Source organism: Heterodontus francisci, chromosome 14 (assembly GCF_036365525.1).
Source record: "Heterodontus francisci isolate sHetFra1 chromosome 14, sHetFra1.hap1, whole genome shotgun sequence".
NCBI lineage: Eukaryota > Metazoa > Chordata > Chondrichthyes > Heterodontiformes > Heterodontidae > Heterodontus > Heterodontus francisci.
The window spans coordinates 103,388,200-103,407,813 of NC_090384.1; the positions used below are offsets into that span (position 1 = coordinate 103,388,200).

The 19,614-nt window shown below is 45.1% G+C and overlaps 1 protein-coding gene across 1 annotated transcript in view; it reads left to right on the plus strand.

Moving 5' to 3' along the window:
• olfml1 (olfactomedin-like 1) overlaps positions 1–19,341 on the plus strand; it is a 40,704-nt gene extending 21,363 nt beyond the window's left edge. Inside the window, exon 3 of the mRNA XM_068046638.1 lies at positions 13,524–19,341. Coding sequence (XP_067902739.1) covers positions 13,524–14,326 — 803 coding nt within the window. The 3' untranslated portion in view covers positions 14,327–19,341. The remainder of the gene's footprint in view (positions 1–13,523) is intronic.
• Positions 19,342–19,614: the final 273 nt, after the last annotated feature.

A 19,614-nucleotide genomic window follows, 5' to 3' on the forward strand; every position in this document is an offset into this window, starting at 1 on the left:
AGGGAGGGATCCTTTTATGTCTAGCTGACATGTTAGCTGTGGATCAATGGGAAACTCTCTTGCCTCTGAATCAATAGATCCTGGGTTCAGGATGCATTCCAGAGAGCTGAGCCCAGAATACAGGCTGACACCCCTGCTGCAGTATAATGGTGCCATCTTTCGGGTGTGATGTTAAAATAAGAACGCTCAGGTGGACAGAAAAGATTCCACGACTGCTACTTCAAAGAAGATCAGGAGAGTTCCTACTGGTGTACTGGAACAATATCTATCCCTCAACAAACATCACTAAAAAGATTATCTGGTTATTATTACATTAAAGTTTGTGGGAGCTTGCTATGCACAAAATTGCTGCTGTGTTTTACAGTGACTACATCTCAATGACACTTCATTGTCTATAAAGTGCTTTAGGATGAGGTGGGGTAATGTGCTATGTAAATAGTATTTCCAGCACAAAAGCAGACCATTTGGCCCAGCAGGTCTATGCTGGTTTTTAGCCTCCACATGAGCCTTCTCCTGCCCTCCACATCTCAATTTATCAGCAGATCCTTCTTTTCATTTCTTGTGTTTTTTTAAATATTCGTTCATGAGATGAGGGCATCGTTGGCTAGGACAGCATTTATTGTGTAACCCTAATTGCCCGTGAGAAGGTGGTGGTGAGCTGCCTTCTTGAATCGCTGTGGTCCTTGGGGTGTAGGTACACCTACAGTGCTGTTAGGGAGGGAGTTCCAGGATTTTGACCCAGCGAAAGTGAAGGAACAACGATATACTTACAAGTCAGGATGGTGTGTGATTTGGAGGGGAACTTGCAGTTGGTGATGTTCCCATGATTCTTCTACTCTCGTCCTTCTAGATGGTAGAGTTCACGGGTTTGGAAGGTGCTGTCGAAGGAGCTGGGTGAGTTGCTGCAGTGCATCTTGTAGATGGTACACACGGCTGCCACTGTGCGTCGGTTGTGAAGGGAATGAATGTTGAAGGTGATGGATGGGGTGGAAATCAAGCAGGCTGCTTTGTCCTGGATGGTATCGAGCTTATTGAGTGTTGTTGAAGCTGCAGCCATCCAGGCAAGTGGAGAGTATTCCATTACACTCCTGACTTGTGCCTTGTACATGGTGGACAGGCTTTAGGGAGTTTGGAGGTGAGTGACTCTCCACAGAATTCCCAGCCTCTAACCTGCTCTTGTAGCCACAGTATTTATATGGCTGGTTCTCTTCAGTTTCTGGTCAATGGTAACCCCCAGGATGTTGATTATGGGGGATTCAGTGATAGTATGCCATTGAACATCAAGGGGAGATGGTTAGATTCTCTCTTGTTTGAAATGATCATTGCCTGGCACATGTAAGCTACAGATTTTACTTGTGACTTTTTAGCCCTAGCCTGGATTTTGTCCAGTTCTTGCTGCATCTGAACACAGGCTGCTTCATTATCTGAGGAGTTGCGAATGGTACCGAACATTGTGCAATCATCAGCGAATATCCCCACTTCTGACCCTATGGTGGAGGGAAGGTCATTGATGAAGCAGCTGAAGGTGGTTGGGCCTAGAACACTACCCTGAGGAACTCCTGTAGTAATGTCCTGAGACTGAAATGGTTGACCTCCAACAACCACAATCATCTTCCTTTGTGCTAGGTGTTACTCCAACCAGCGGAGAGTTTTCCCCCTGATTCCCATTGAGTCCAGTTTTGCTAGGGCTCCTTGATGCCATACTCGGTCAAATGCTGCCTTGATGTCAAGGGCAGTCACTCTCACCTCACCTCTGGAGTTCAGATGTTTTGTCCATATTTGGACCAAGGCTGTAATGAGGTCAGGAGCTGAGTGGCCCTGGCAGAACCCAAACTGAGCGTCAGTAAGCTGTTTATTGCTAAGCAAGTGTCGCTTGATAGCACTGTAGACAATCCCTTCCATCACTTGCTGATGATCAGGAATAGACTGATAGTGTTATATTTTGGATTTGTCCTGCTTTTTGTGTACAGGACATACTTGGGCAATCTTTCACATTGTTGGGTAGATGCCAGTGTTGTAGCTATATTGGCTAGGGGTGCGGCTAGTTCTAGAGCACAAGTCTTCAGGGCTATTGCCGGAATGTTGTCAGGGCCCATAGTCTTTCCTCCTCCTTAGTTGTTTAATTGTCCACCACCATTTACGACTGGATGTGACAGGACTGCAGAGCTTAGTTCTGATCTGTTGGTTGTGGGATCGCTTAGCTCTGTCTATTGCATGTTGCTTCCGCTGTTTGGCATGCAAGTAGTCCTGGGTTGTAGCTTCACCAGCCTGACACCTCATTTTGAGGTATGCCTGGTGCTGCTCCTGGCATGCCCTCCTGCACTCTTTATTGAACAAGGGTTGGTCGCCCGGCCTGATGGTAATGGTAGAGTGGGGGATATGCCAAGCCATGAGGTTACAGATTGTGGTTGAATACAATTCTCCTGCTGCTTATGGCCCACAGTGCCTCATGGATGCCCAGTTTTAAGTTGCGAGATCTGTTTGAAATCTATCCCATTTAGCACGAGGGGGTATCCTCAATGTGAAGTCGGGACTTCGTCTCCACCAGGACTGTGTGGTGGTCATTCCTGCCAATACTGTCAAGGACAGATGCATCAGCGACAGGTAGATTGGTGGGGATGAGGTCAAGCAGGATTTTCCCTCTTGTTGCTTCCCTCACCATCTGCTGCAGACCCAGTCTAGTAGATATGTCTTTTAGGACTCAGCCAGCTCAGTCAGTAGTGGTGCTACCAAGCCACTCTTGGTAATGGACAATTGAAGTCCCCAAGCCAGAGTACATTCTCTGCCCTTGCTACCCTTAGTGCTTCTTATCGAGCATCTAGTGTTTATCTAACATGTATCTATACCATTCATCTCAACAACTCCCTGTGGTAGCAAGTTCCATATTCTTGCCACTCTCTGGGTAAAACTTTTTATCCTGAATTCTCTATTGGATTTATTAGTGACTATCATCTATTTATGGTCCCTAGTTTTGGTAGTCAGAAAATTAAGCCACTCTATATAAGCAAGTGAGAACATCTTCTCTACGTCAACCATGTCAAAACCATTTTATAATCCGAAAAACTGCCATCCATCAGGTCGTCCCTCAACCTTCTGTGACGGAAACCACAAAGGCCAAAATTAATTTTGTCATATGGAACACTATTTAAACTTTTACTGGACATTGAACTTAACTTGTTTAAAAAGACCACAGAACTGAACGGTTGAAAACATGGCTGCACATTTGCATTCTGAAAGACAGTTGCATAGAGGAACAATGGGACTGCTCCTTGATTCAATTTGCAAAGTGGATTTTATCAATAGTGATGTACTCCTCTATGTTGAACACCACTTGGAGGAAGCACTGAGAGTGGCAAGGGTGCAGAATGTACTCTGGGTGGGGGACTTCAATGTCCATCACTAAGAGTTGCTCAGAAGCACCACTACTGACCAAGCTGGCCGAGTCCTAAAGAACATAGCTGCTAGACTGGGTTTGGAGCAGATGGTGAGGGCACCAACAAGCAGGAAAAACATACTTGACCTCGTCTTCACCAATCTGCCTGCCGCAGATGCATCTGTCCATGACAGTATTGGTAGGAGTGACCACTGCACAGTCCTTGTGGAGATGAAGTCCCGCCTTCACGTTGAGGATACCGCCCATCGTGTTGTGTGGCACTACCACCGTGCTAAATGGGATAGATTTTGAACAGATCTAGCTACTTAAAACCTGGCATCCATGAGGCACTCTGAGCCATCAGCAGCAGCAGAATTGTACTCAACCACAATCTGTAACCTCATGGCTCGGCATATCCCCCATTCTACCATTGCCATCAAGCCAGGAGACCAACCCTGGTTCAATGAAGAGTGCAGGAGGGCATGCCAGGAGCAGTACCAGGCTTACCTGAAAATGAGGTGTCAGGCTGGTGAAGCTACAACAGAGGGCATGGGTCACGACCAAACCAGCTCCCCCAGAGGAGACTGAATTAACACTGCAGACAGATGACCATGAGGTCGGTCTGTCTGAAACTTTCTTTGGAAAATTAGAGGACCAAGGGAATGGATTAAATGGATCTTCCCCAGCTGAGGCTCACTGAGCTGACCCAGTACTGAGAGAGTTAACACAGGCTGCCCAGACTGAAATTGAAGCAGAGGGAGTCCCTGATTGCTACTATTTAAAGAATGAGGTACTGATGAGGAAGTGAAGCTCTCCTCAAAGACCTGAGGACAAAGTGTGGACAGTGGTTCACCAGTTAGTGGTGTCACAGAGGTATCGGAGAGAAATATTAGAATGACCCATGAGATTACAATGGCTGTACATGTTGGTATATGAAAAACCAAAGCCCACATAAGGCAATGGTTTGACTGGCCAAAACTCCACAAAGACGTGGTGGAGTACTGCAGGAGTTGCCACATGTGCCAGGTTGAGGGGAAACCTCAACCTACGGTGAAATCTGCACCCCTAAGTCCTGTACCGACGTTTGGAAGACCCTCCAGCAGTGGGCTGGTGAAGTGTAAGGGACGCCTGCCGAGAACATAAGTGGACAGACAGGCACTGGACTGGCAAAAGGTTAGAGAGGAAAGGGGAAAAGGGGACAAAGAGGACAGCTTAAAGGAGGTCAGGGAGGATTCCCAAATGAAAACCCCTACTGTCTGGTCAGCCAACCCTGAAATGCAGGAAGAATTAAACCCCATATCCTCTTATGTAAATACAGACACCAGAAGCACCCCACCAGGGTTGCTAACATCATTTGCAGAAACCTGCAGGGACAGGTCAAGAGGGCAGAGATACTGTAAGGGTGATGCCTCACCTAGTCGAAGTGTCGCAGGGGAGTGCAGTAGAATCTGGACAAATACCTGCAAGCAGAAATGTCCCAGAGGACAAAGGGAAGATTAGCAAAGAATCCACAGTCAGGAGAAAAGGGAAACAACAATGCCCTGAAGTAAGCAGCATTTGCATGACTCACCAGAGCACTGAATGTGAGGTCAGAGTGGATCCACCCACTGAAGCCTCACATGATCAGAGCTCCAAACCAGGGCTAGTTAAATCTAGCCATCCCCCTGCAGACCCCAACAGGAACAAAGGCACCCCAGACAATCATGGAAATGTGCAAACCTCAAACCTCCCCAAAAATCACATGTTTGTTGGGATGCCCATTCCCAACGTATTGCAGGCTGATAGTGCAGAAACCTTCAACCCCTTGGGCAACATGTAACTATCTCAGATCACGGAAAGGGGGGCAGTCGAAAGCAGCACTGCTACAAAGGCTGTAACAATTTTAAGATTTCTGAATGAATGAGAGAACTGCATGTGTGTTTTCCTGTACTTTCTCTTTCTTCTAAATTATAATGAAATGCTCCGCCTAATCCCACATTTCATTGGGCCAGAGGTGGAGGTGTGATGGAAACCACACCTGCCAAATGGAAACATATTATTTTTGTCATATGGAACACTTTTTATTTGAACTTTTACTGGACATTGAACATAACTTGTTTAAAAAGACCACAGAGCTGAGCAGCTGAAAATATGGCTGCACATTTATTTATTTATTTAGATTTATTTGCATTCTGAGAGACAGTTGGATAGAGAGACAATGGGAGTGCTCCCCGATTCAATTTGCCAGATGGGTTTTGTCAATAGTGATGATCAAAAGACATTGCGAGCCATTGTCTGTGTAAGAGCCAGCGCTCCACCCCTCACTGAGTGTGACTGGAGAACTTTTGAAATCAACAAACCTCGCAAGCGATGCTGTTTCAAACAAAGCTGGTCACATGACTAACCTGCTGGCCAACCTGGGCCCTGTTGGAATTGTGCCTCACAGAAAGGATTTGGGCAGACTGCAATTGAACTTCAAGAACAAAGCACCACTCTCTCCCTGTCTCTCTCTCCAGCAAAGTTCCAGGGACCCACAGAAGCAGCTTAAGCCTCAAGACAGAGGACTTCTTCAGCCTTCTGGTATCAGCGAAACAAGTCTGAAAGTGTGCACTGGGCCCCAATGAGAACAGAAAGACTTAACTTCAATCAAAGACTTTACAGCAAAACTGAAAACAGTAACGGAATTCCTTCTACTACTCCAAACCCTCCTCCCTTTAATTCTTTCTCCTCTGTATTTATTTGTGTGCGTGTTTATCTCGTATGCATGCTAGCATGGTTGCATTGCGTCTTTTTAATAATTTTAACTGAGTTAGAGCGATAAGGTGAATAAACCTACACCTTTCTTATTTAAACCTAAGAAAGCCTGTCTGATCGGTTCATTTACAATTACAATTAGAGAGCAGTGAGTGAGATTCACTGAGGTGAAGGTAAAAACACTGTGTTTTAAAAGTTAAACCCTGTTACAGCCAAACCATAGAGGGAGTGCAACAAAGGTTCACCAGACTTGTTCCTGGGACTGTCCCTCGAAGAGAGACGGGGAAAACTGGTCCTGTATTCTCTAGAGTTTTGAAGAATGAGAGAAACCTACAAAATACTCAAAGGCATAGAAAGGGTAGATGCAGATAAGATGTTTACCTATGGTTGGGGAGTCTAGAACTGGGGACACAATTTCAAAATAAGGGAGAAGCCATGTGGGACAGAGATGAGGAGAAATTTCTTTACTCAGAGGGTTTTGAATCTTTGGAATTCTCTTGCCCAGAGGGCTCTGGAAGCTCAGTCATGGAGTATGTTTAAAGCAGAGAGTGACAGATTTCTAAATACCAATAACATTAGGGGATATGAGGATAGTGTGGGAAAAAGGCATTGAAGTGGAAGATCAGCCATGATTATATTGAATGGCGGGGCAGGCTCGATGGGCTGAATGGCCTACTCCTGCATCTATGTTCCTATGTAAACAAGGAAAGGGGTCAAAGGGGAGCCTGAGACCCCTTCCTCACCCAGTCATAACACATCCCTTTTCCTCCTTTCTATATAAATACAAGCCTTCCTTTTTTTCCACTTAAACTACAAAATTGGCGAAAGGACAAATATTTCACTTGCATCAGTTTTGCAGTAAACTTAAAAATAAAAGTTTTTTTTTAAACTTTCACTGCAATAAAAACTTCTGCTGTCCCCAAAAGATAACTTGCTAAATGCTATTACTCTCACTGGGAGGCGGATGTATTCACAATTGTTCAGTCATTACTAACCACCCTAAACTGTGTATCGTTTTACCTCAGTACCAAAGGAAGGATATACTTGCCTAAGGGGGGTGCAATAAAGGTTTACTAGATTGAATCCTGGGATGAAAGGATTGCCCTATGAGCAGTCTAAACCTATATTCCCTGGAGTTTAGAAGAATGAGAGGTGATTTCATTGAAATGTATAAATTTCTTATAGGGCTGGACAGAGTAGATGCTGAGGGGCTGTTTTCCCCGGCTGGAGAGTCTAGAATTAGGGAGGGCAGTCTCAGAATAAAGGTAGGCCATCTAGGAACGTCACTGATAGGGTTGTGAATCGTTGGAATTCTCTTCCCCAGTTGCTGCAGATGCTCAGTCACTGAGTATATTCAAGACTGAGATCGCTAGATTTTTGGGCACTCAGAAAATTAAGGGATATGGGGATAGTGCCGGAAAGTGGAGTTGAGGTAGAAGATCAGCCATATACCTATGGAATGGCAAAGCAGACTCGAGGCAATGTATGGCCTACTTGTGCTTCTATTTCTGATTTTCTTAAACTGGATGAGAACTAATGCAAAGAAAACATACTGCTGTCAAACATGCCATGTCAAAGTGTTCAAGATATTGAGGGGAACTGAACGGGTAGATAGAGAGAAACTATTTCGGCTTGTTGGAAAATTGGAGGCATAGTCTAAAAATTAGAGCCAGACCTTTCAGGAGTGAAATTAAGAAACACTTCTACACACAAAAAAACGGTGGTAGAAGTTTGGAACTCTCTTCTGCAAATGGCAGCTGGTGCTAAATCAAATGTCATGGAGGCATAGAGTCAATCCAGCACAGAAGGCCATTCAGCGCGTCAAGTCAATTCTGGCTCTCTGTAGTGCAATCCAGTCAGTCCCGTTCCTCCACTCTATCCCTGTAGCCCTGCAAGTCTATTTCCATCAAGTGCCCATCCAGTTTCCTTTCAAAATCATTCATTATTAGGCGGCACAGTGGCGCAGTGGTTAGCACCGCAGCCTCACAGCTCCAGGGACCCGGGTTCGATTCTGGGTACTGCCTGTGTGGAGTTTGCAAGTTCTCCCTGTGTCTGCGTGGGTTTCCTCCGGGTGCTCCGGTTTCCTCCCACATGCCAAAGACTTGCAGGTTGATAGGTTAATTGGCCATTATAAAAAAATTGCCCCTAGTATAGGTAGGTGGTAGGGAAATTGAGAGACAGGTGGGGATGTAGTAGGAATCTGGGATTAGTGTAGGATTAGTATAAATGGGTGGTTGATGGTCGGCACAGACTCGGTGGGCCGAAGGGCCTGTTTCAGTGCTGTATCTCTAAACTAAACTAAACATTACTACTTCTACCACGCTGGTAGGCAATGAGTTCCAGGTCATTATCACTCGCTGTGTAATCACATCTCCTCACATTCCCCTGCATCTCTTGCCCAAAACCTTAAATCTGTGTCCCCTAGTCCTTGTACCATCCATTAATGGGAACAGCTTTTCTTTGGTCTACCTTGTCCAAACCTTTAAGAATCTTGTACACCTCTATCAAATCTCCCTTCTTTCTCCTTTGCTCCAAGGAGAACAACCTCATCTTAGAGTTATAGAGTCGCACAGCATAGAAACAAACCTTTTGGCCCATCGCGTCCATGCCGACCATAATGCCTATCTACACTAATCCCACCTGTCTGCATTAATTCCATATCTCTCTATGCCTTGCTCATTCAGGTACATGTCCAGATGCCTCTTAAATGTCGCTACTGTTCCTGCCTCCACCACCTCCTCAGGCAGCTCATTCCAGATACCCATTATTTTTTGTGTGAAAAATTTACCCCTTTGATCCTCTTTAAACCTCCTCCCTCTCACCTTAAATCTATGCCCTCTAGTTTTAGTCACCCCTACCATGGGAAACAGACTCTGGCTATCTACCCTATCTATGCCTCTCATAATTTTATATACCTTTATCATGTCCCCTCTCAGCCTCCTTCGCTCCAGGGAAAATAGACCCAGCCTATCCAATCTCTCTTTATAACTCAAGCCCTCTAAACCAGGCAACATCCTTGTGAATCTTTTCTGCACCCTCTCTAGCTTAATCACATCTTTCCTGTAGCGCGGCAACCAGAACTGCACACAGTACTCCAAATGCGGCCTAACCAACGTTATGTGCAACTATAACATGACATCCCAACTATTGGACTCAATGCCTCGGCCGATGAAGGCAAGCATGCCATATGCCTTCTTCACCACCCTGTCTACCTGTGTTGCCACTTTCAGGGAACTATGTACTTGCACCCCAAGGTCTCTCTGCTCAAGAACACTCCCCAGGCCCTGCCATTCACTGTATATGTCCTGCCCTGGTTTAACTTCCCAAAATGCGTCACTTCACACTTGTCTGCGTTAAATTCCATTTGCCACTCCCTTGCCCACTTTCCCAGTTGATCTATATCCTGTTGTAACTTTAGACAACCTTCTTCACTGTCCACTATACCACCAATTTTGGTGTCATCTGCAAACTTACTAATCATGCCCCTTACATTCACATCCAAGTCATTAATATATATGGCAAACAACAGAGGGCCCAGCACCGATCCCTGCGGCACACCACTGGTCACCAGCCTCCAATCTGAAAAACAACCCTCCACTACCACCCTCCGACTCATATCACCAAGCCAATTTTGTATCCAATTTGCTAGCTCACCCTGGATTTCATGTGTTCAAACCTTCTGGACCAGCCTACTACGTGGGACTTTGTCAAAGGCCTTGCTAAAGTCCATGTAGACAACGTCCATCACCCTGCCCTCGTCAATCCTCTTGGTCACCTCCTCAAAAAACTCAATCAAATTCGTGAGACATGATTTCCCACGCACAAAGCCATGCTGACTATCCCTAATCAGACCATGCCTTTCCAGATGCATATAGATCCTGTCTCTCAGAATCCCTTCCAATAATTTTCCCACCACTGATGTAAGGCTCACCGGCCTGTAGTTCCTGCTTCCCTTCTTAAACAAAGGCACAACATTAGTTATCTTCCAGTCTTCCGGTCCCTCACCCGTGGCTAATGATGATACAAAAATCTCTGCCAGGGCCCCAGCTATCTCCTCCCTTGCTTCCCATAGCATCCTAGGATACACCTGGTCAGGCCCTGGGGATTTATCCACCTTAATGTGCTTCAAAACCTCCAACACCTCCTCCTTTGTAATGTTGATATGCTCCAGGATATCGGTGTTCCCTCCCTTGAACTCACTAGCTTCCATGACCTTCTCCAAGGTAAATAAGGACGAGAAATATTCATTTAAGACCTCTCCCATTTCCCGTGGCTCCACGCATAGATTGCCACACTGATCCTTAAGGGGACCTACTCTCTCCCTAGCTACCCTTTTACTCTTAATATACTTATAGAATCTTTTAGGATTCTCCTTTATGTTATCTGCCAAGGAAATCTCATGGCCCCTTTTTGCCCTCCTAATTTCCTTCTTAAGTGTAGTCCTACATCCCCTATACTCTTGAGGGACTCGCTTGATCCCAACTGCCTATACTTGACATATGCCTCCTTCTTTGTCCTGACCAGACCCTCAATATCCCTCGTCAACCAAGGTTCCCTAAACTTGCCAGCCTTGCCCTTCCATCTAACAGGAACATGCCGGCCCTGAACTCTTCCTATCTCACTTTTAAAAGCCAGACGTCCCTTTACCTGTAAACAGCCTCTCCCATTCAACTTTGAGAGTTCCTGTCTGATGCCATTGAAATTAGCCTTCCCCCAATTTAGGACTTCAACCTGAGGACCAGTCTTATCCTTTTCCATAACTATCTTGAAGGTAATAGAGTTATGGTCACTGGTCCCAAAGTGCTCCCCCACTGACACATCAACCACCTGCCCATCCTCATTTCCTAAGAGGAGGTCGACTGTAGTCCCTTCTCTAGTAGGGCCATCCACATACTGCTTCAGAAAACTATCCTGGACACACTTAACAAATTCTTCCCCATCTGATCCCTTAGCATTAAGACAGTCCCAGTCAATATTAGGGAAGTTAAAATCACCTACTATTACAACCCTATAATTCCTACATTATCTTTGATTTCCCTACATATATGTTCCTCCACTTCCCTCTGACTATTGGGGGGCCTATAGTATAATCCCATCAAAGTGATCACCCCTTTCTTATTTCTAAGTTCTACCTATATGGCCTCGCTGGACATTCCCCCCGGGATATCCTCTCTAAGTACTGCCGTGATGTCCTCCCTAATCAATAGTGCAACTCCCCCTCCTCTCTTACCTCCACCTCTGTCACGCCGGAAGGATTGGTACCCTGTAACATTGAGCTGCCAGTCCTGCCCATCCCTCAACCACGTTTCCATAATAGCTATATCACAATCCCATGTACCGATCTGAAGATTACTACTTTGGATCCCACCCCCCTGCAAGACTAGTTTAAACCCTCCCGAGTAGTACTAGCAAACCTCCCCGCAAGGATATTGGTCCCCTTCCAGTTCAGATGCAACCCATCCTTCTTGTACAGGTCACCTCTGCACCAGAAGAGATCCCAATGATCCAAGTAGCTGAAGCCCTCCCGCCTACACCAGCTCTTCAGCCACGCATTCATTTGCCTAATCCTCCTATTCCTACCCTCATTCGCACATAACCTTGTAACTAAAATCCCCCAACCCTGGACTGTTCTAGTAAATCTCCTCTGCACTCTTTCAAGGACCTTCACATCCTTCCTTTAGTGTGGCGACCAGAACTGGATGCATTACTCTAGTTATGGCCTAACCAGAGCTTTATGAAGGGTCAGTAAAACTTCCCTGCTTATGTACTCAATAACTCTAATTATGAAGCCTAAGATCCCACATGCTTTGTTCATAGCTCTCCTGCCACCTTCAAAGATTGATGCAAATGAACCCCCAGGTCCTTCTGTCCCTGCACACTCTTTATAACTGTGCCATTAAGTATATACTGCCTCTCCCTATCCCCTCTGCCTAAGAGCATCACCTCACAATTCTCTATATTCAATTCCATCTGCCACATTCTGCTCGCCTAACTATGTCCGATTGCAGTCAGTTGGAATCATCCTCATGCCTCCAAGCTTGGTATCATCGGCAAATTTTGAAATTTTACTCTGTATTCCAATATCCAAGTCATTTATATACATCAAAAAAGCACTGATCCTTGCACTGATACTCGGGGAACACCAACCTCCGGTCTGAAAATCAACCATTTACCATAACTCGCTGTTTTCTGTCTTTAAGCCAATTTTTTATCCAAGCTGACACTGACCCTCCTATTCCATGAGACATAATTTTCTTAACCAGCCTCTTATGTGGCCCTTTGTCAAACTTCTTATTTTAATTCACATAGACAACATCGTTACATTCCCTTTTTCAACCTTCCCTGTCACTTCATCAAAAAATTCAATTAGATTAGTCAAACACAATCTGGATTTACAAATCCGTGCTGGCTATCCATAATTAACTCAAACCTCTCCAAGTGCCTGTTGACTTCTTCCCTGATTATTGTTTCTAAAATCCTACCCACCACACATGGGTACCACAACTGACCAGCCTGTAGTTACTTGAACTGTCCTTACACCCTTTCTTGAATAAGCGTGTCACATTTTTCACTCTCCAGTCCTCTGGTACCTCCCCCATATCTAGGGAAAATTGGAAGATTGCGGCAAACCCTTCCACTATCTCCACCCCCACTTCAGGATGTAAGCCATTGGGTAACTTATCCACTGTAAGCATAGCCAGCCTTTCCAGTACATCCTTCCTATCAATTTTCACCCCATCCATTACCTCTACCACCTTAAATCCTAGATTGATAGACTTTTATTAACCAAATTTATTAAGTTTTTAGTTTTTAGTTTTAGAGATACAGCACTGAAACGGGCCCTTCGGCCCACCGAGTCTGTGCCGGCCATCAACCACCCATTTATACTAATCCTACACTAATTCCATGTTCCTACCACATCCCCACCTGTCCCTATATTTCCCTACCACATACCTATACTAGGGGCAATTTATAATGGCCAATTTACCTATCAACCTGCAAGTCTTTGGCATGTGGGAGGAAACCGGAGCACCCGGAGGAAACCCACGCAGACACAGGGAGAACTTGCAAACTCCACACAGGCAGTACCCGGAATTGAACCCGGGTCGCTGGAGCTGTGAGGCTGCGGTGCTAACCACTGCGCCGCCCTAGATATGGGATTAAGGGGTATGGGAAAAAGGAAGATGTACGGAGATTGGTCACATATTAACCATGATCTCATTGAGTGGTGGAAGAGGCTCGAGGGGCTAAATGAACTCCTCCTCTTCCTCTGATCCTCTATGGTCTCATTAAAAACACAGTTTGCATCAGTGATCTCCGCAAATTAATTACAGCTCTTCAGACTTTTAATCTTGTTGTTGTTAAAGAGATATTTCTATTTTCTTTTTTGTCTCCTGCCCCCACTCCACTCCTGCAGATTGCGACCTCTTGCTCACTGGCATTAAGTCTCTGAAGATTGTTAAGAAAGCGGGTGAGACCCAGGGTTCTTGGATAAAGGACCCGGCCCGAGATTTTCAGAAGATTTATTTCTTGAGTGGGACCAGCGGCAATGTTCTCACCGAGTTCGGGGGCATTAAGGCCTTCATGGAGACCGTGGGCAGACAGGTGGCCAAGAGAGTGGTCCTTCCTTTCGCCTGGCAGGGAACGGGTCACGTGGCGTACAATGGCTTCCTGTACTTCCACCGCAACGGCACCCTCAACCAGATCATCAAGTACGACATCCGAAACGGGACGGTCAAAGACCGCATGCTCCTGCAGGGGGCAGGCCTAGTGCCAGCGTACCAACTCTCACCCTACACCTTCATTGACCTGGCCGTGGACGAGCAGGGCCTTTGGGCCATCCACGCTGAGCCGGACAATGGTGCTGGCACCATCATGGTCACCAAGATTGATCACCGCAACCTGGCAGTGGAGCACTCCTGGGACACCTCCTGTTCCAGCAAGGGGGCCGAGGCAGCATTCATGATATGTGGCACCCTTTATGTCATCTACAACACTCATCATGGCGGTCGGTCCCATGTCCAGTGCCTCTACGATGTCACCGATGTGGTTACCAGCGCTGATTTGCCAGTCCTGTACTTCCCCAAGCGCTACGGCAAGCATTCTATGATCCACTACAATCCCAGGGATCATCAACTCTATGCCTGGGATGACGGCTATCAGACAATCTACAAACTCATCACAAAAAAGAAACTTGAAAATCGACCTGCTTTCCAATAACTTCCATCTTTTTATTTTCACACGCGCTATTATAAAGTGATCTAAATTGCTGAACAATGGTTATCGTGCTTGTGACTCATCCAATATAATCCACCCACCCATACAATCAACAACTATTTTTTATTTTAATTTACCCAAAGCCAGTCCACCATCTACAAGGCACAAGTCAGGAGTGTGATGGAATACTCTCCACTTGCCTGGATGGGTGCAGCTCCAACAACACTCAATAAGCTCGACACCATCCAGGACAAAGCAGCCCGCTTGATTGACACCCCATCCACCGCCTTCAATATTCACTCCCTCCACCACAGACACATAGTGGCAGCAGTGTGTACCATCTACAAGATGCACTGCAGCAACGCACCAAGGCTCCTTAGACAGCACCTTCCAAACCTGCGACCTCTACCACCTCGAAGGAAAAGTGCAGCAGATGCATGGGAACATCACCACCTGCAAGTTCCCCTCCAAGTCACACACCATCCTGACTTGGAACTATATTGCTGTTCCTTCACTGTTGCTGGGTCAAAATCCTGGAACTCCCTTCCTAGCAGTACTGTGGGTATACCTCCACCACCTTTTCTTTTATTTGTTCATGGGATGTGGGCGTCACTGGCGAGGCCACCATTTATTGCCCATTCCTAATTGCCCTTAAAATGGGCTGCAGCAGTTCAAGAAGGTGGCTCACCCCCACCTTCTCAAAGGCAATTAGAGATGGGCAATGAATGCTGGTCTAGCCAGTGACACCCACATCCCGAGTATGTTCCTAATTAGTTGTGTTGAAACAAAAAGGACACATAAAAATCTGCAAATGCTAATAATACACAGCAGGTCCAATCACACCTTTAAATAAAAAGGGATGGTGAAGACAGGTGGGATCAGGACACTGTTCAGCTAAAGAGAAGATCGCCCTTAATGTTTCCAGATGTTGACAGATCTGCTGTGTATTTCCAATCACCTACATTTCTAGATATCCTTCAGTAACTTCTAACCACACTTCCCTCCAGACCACAGGGAGGGTTTCCCATCAGAATTCACAGGGAGGATCATCCAGGGCCACCACTGTTTAAATTTCAGTTGTATTTTTGGCTGTTGTGTACTATCTGCTCAGTAATCTAGAGCAGGACAGTTGATTCCTGTTGCAGAGAGGCAGCTATTGGGTTAAATGGCCAGTGAGCAGGTTTTGATTTTTGCTCTGAAAGGCTGGAAAGAGATGATGAGGACTGGGTGACATACAGTCATGCCAGGAGGTAGTGAGTGGGCACTAAAAGCACAGACTCTTGACTTGTGTCTGTTTGCTCTGCCCACTCCATCACCTCCTCCCAAACTTTATTCAGTCCTATTAAGGGACTTGCTCACCTCCCAGTTCCCAGTTCTGACAAAGGTGCGACAAGCCCCAAAAGGGTAACCCCTCTTTTCCTTTACTAGGTGCTTTTCATTTCCATTTTCTGGGGTTGATTTATTTTGAGGATTTTTCTGTCCTGCATTTTCATTTAAAAAGATGGCGAAGTCTCCACCACATTTATAACAAGTAACCATCTATACTAGGCAATTAACTGTAATCATCTTCCATCGCCGTTGCAGTAAAGGACAAAGGCGTTGCTTTCAATGTATTGAGCGTGCCGGCTTTATCAGGCAATTCAATAAGCTTTTTGTACCTCATTAAAGTGCAATTAATTTCATTGCTTAATCATCTCCATTCACCATTTTAAAAGCTCGACTGATTTCAGGCAAATTGAAGTGTCAGGGTTCTCAACCTTTTTACTTCTGAGGTCTCGCCCTTGTTTGAAAAATTCTAGGGGCCCCCTGCAGCAAAGTACAAATATGTTTTCTTTATTAACTGTGTATATTTATTATTCATTTTGTTTTACTTTCATCTTGGCTGCTATCCTCCAGTCTTTCCCATTCTTGAGTTGAGATTCTCTCTTTTCTCCACATTCCAAATGGCCAGAGACTGCTCACATAACTATCCTTCCTATTTGCAAGCTCTTTGTGCCTAAAGCAAGTAAATACATACTCGGTATACACACTGGGCAGAATTTTAATTCCCAATGGCACCGCAGACAGTAACTCAATTGCAACTTTCACACTCTGATAAATTCACTCATGGAATTACAAAATCAAAATGTACATTGACAATATTTGCATGAATGATTTTGTTTGATACAATTTAGTTGCACAGCAATTGTAACAAGCCGGGTCTTGACCAGTGTTTTACCATTCACACTGACTCCAAAGACATATAAATGCTTCCAAAAGTTAGGCTCTCATATGTTGTCATTGGTGTAGCTGTGACTCAGTGGGTATCACTTGTGCCACTAAGTCAGAATGTTATAAGTTCAAGGCCCATTTCAGGACTTGAGCACAAAAATCAAGGCTGGTATTCCAGTGCAGTGGTGAGGGAGAGCTATGCTGTCTCTTAGATGAGATCTTAAACTGAAGCTCTGTCTGCTGATAAAAGATCCCATGGCACTATTTTGAAGAAGAGCAGGGGCGTTCTCCCTTGTGTCCTGGCCAATATTTATCCCTCAATCAGCATTACAAAAACAGATTATCTGGTCATTATCACATTGCTGTTTGTGGGAGCTTGCTGTGTGCAAATTGGCTGTCATGTTTCCTGCATTCCAACAGTGAGTACACTTCATTGCTTGTAAAGCAGTTTGAGATATCCAGTGGTCATGAAAGGTGACAAATAAATGCAAGTCCTTTGTCTTCTTCTTGGCTGTAACCATCCACTGCAGGCCCAGCTCTCACCAGCTGCAACTTTACAAATAGCATACAAAAATAAAACATTTTACAAACAAGGACAAGATTTGTTAAGTACCCTACCCCACTCCTTCCCTCCAGTGTCTCCCTGCATGCATTGCCTCCAAACACTAACTGCCACTGCTGCCTTGCTCAAGGACCAGTTTAATTTTTTTTTCTCACTCTCTCTTCACACTTCAATCAAAGCCTGTGCAAACACAGAGAGACACCAGCTCTGATTCACTCTCATTGTCTGGTATCCCTTGATTGACAAGACATCTCAGTCGCTGCTTGTCCTGACTCCAGTTCTGATTGGTTTATTATCACATCAGTCTTTATTGTTTTTGGCGGACTCCTTGACACATTCTCACAGACTCCTATGCGGCAGTGCCCCCCTCTCCCCACTCCCCCAGTTGAGAAGCCTTGTATTAAACGCTTTTAAGTTTGTACTGCCGAGCATTCACCTGAGGAGCTCAGTGCCTCAGGACTGCAGTGTTGCTGATTGTATCAGGGAGTGTAGTGAGAAAAAGACTGAATGTCGGGATTACATCACTCAAGCTGTAAGATACATTGGCTTCATCTCCATCTTTCTGGCAAAGAGCTGCATCCCTTCCTCTTCGGAATATTAATTACTCCTACATGAGCTAGATAGAGCTAGAAGCTAAAGTGGCTCCTGACACTTGAGCGGAGGGAATGTGCAGGTGGGGGTGGGAGGGGAGCACGTTGAAATTGGACATGGGCAAGGGATGCCAAGCAGGAAGTGGAGCATTTGTCACACCTTACACGCCCTGCCCCATATTTCGGTATATTGGTGTAACAGTTCACCATTATGAAGCTGTTTGGTTCGCGCCCCCTGCCCAATTCCAATCAAACCCCCACTGTCTTTATTTAACGCTTTGTGATTTTACTGTCCACTGCTTATAGCAGGAAAATCGAGTTAGGACTAACACTCTTGCTTTATGCAATGGGGTCTGTACCACACACAGGGGCCACAAAGTGTACGGCCCACGCACAATGATCAGAATTTTATTCGATAAGAACCTTTTCTGCCTGAAAGTGAGTTAAGCACAGTCTACGCTCTTCAATCTTCTGATTTCAGCCGCCTGTGTATACCCCCACTCCCACGTCCTTGGTTCCACCCACAATAGCAGATCTCTTGGCCCCACTCTTCCAAGACCCTTGCCACATTTCCCACCTGCCTTTAAAACCTCCTTTTCTTTGACCTTGTCCCAATCACTGCTCCAAACTCTCAGAGCACTGCCCGATATCCATTTCCCCTCTGTAAAATTCCTCGTAACCTTTAACTATGTGAAAGATGTTATAATTTTTCCTCTAATTCTCCATCCCTCCCTCACTTCACCATGTTCCTTACATTGTACAGTTTTACACTCAACTCTACTTTGCCACTAGAATTAATGAACAATGACAAATAAACCCACAAGGGTCAAACGTCAATACTGTGGTGCATTTTATTAATTTGCTCTTGGGATGTGGGCAACACTGGAAAACCAATATTTATTGCCCTTCCCTAGTTGCCCTGAGTGCATTAGGAGTCAACTATGTGTTGTGGGATTGGAGTGATGTGTAGGAGTGGCCTGAAGGACATCTGGGAAACAGTTGGGTTTTTACAATAATCCAGGAATATTTATGCTCATTTTTTTCCTGGTGACAGACCACAAATCACAAATTTATTAAATTCTATTTTACAATGCTCCACTTTGACAGTTCAAATCTGGTGTCAGACTCCTGAAAACTGAATATGGGAAGCAGAATGAATTCTGAGCTGAATATTCCCAGGTTTAACCAGGTCCCTGGTTAACTCAATATATGATAAATTCTTCATTCTTGTGAAAAGAGTCTTATTTTGTTTTGTTCTAACAGCCAAAATCAGAAGCTTACTCTTATGGAAAATTGGGCATTTGCAAGAACAGGGCCAATGGATGCTGAAACAAACTAATATTGCAAAAAATTCCTATATTTCTGCACAATTCCATTATACGTCCGCGTCTTCAATGGAAGTGCCTATGTAAACTTGTCACACTGTAATTATACCCTCCTACCAATGGTGGCACTGTAGCACATCAAGTGTGCGTCTTACAGCTCACTAGCCTGCGTGTAGGCAATATCTTATTCAGTGACCAATTTCTATTTTTAAGATTCCTTTCAGTTATGCTACGAAAGAATAAATAAATAATGAACACCAAAGTATATATTTTTTTTCTATTTGTTCTTGGGCATTTATTGTCCTTCGCTGTTGCCCTAGCAATTGTTCATGCAAATGTATCGCTTTCTAAGCCAGTTCAGAGGTCATTCACCCAGAGTCAAGCATGTAGTGTGGGACTGGTTTAATGTAGGTTAGAACTGTGCAACTCTTTCCCACAAAAAGCTGTAGATGTCATCTCAATTAATAATTCTAAATCTGTGACTGATAAATTCTTCCTAGCTAAGGGATGTGGAGCCAAATTGGGGGTTGGGGATGAGGGGTTGGGGGGAGGGCGTGGGGTGGGGGTGGGGGGTGCGTGGATGGAAATAGGATATCGATCAGC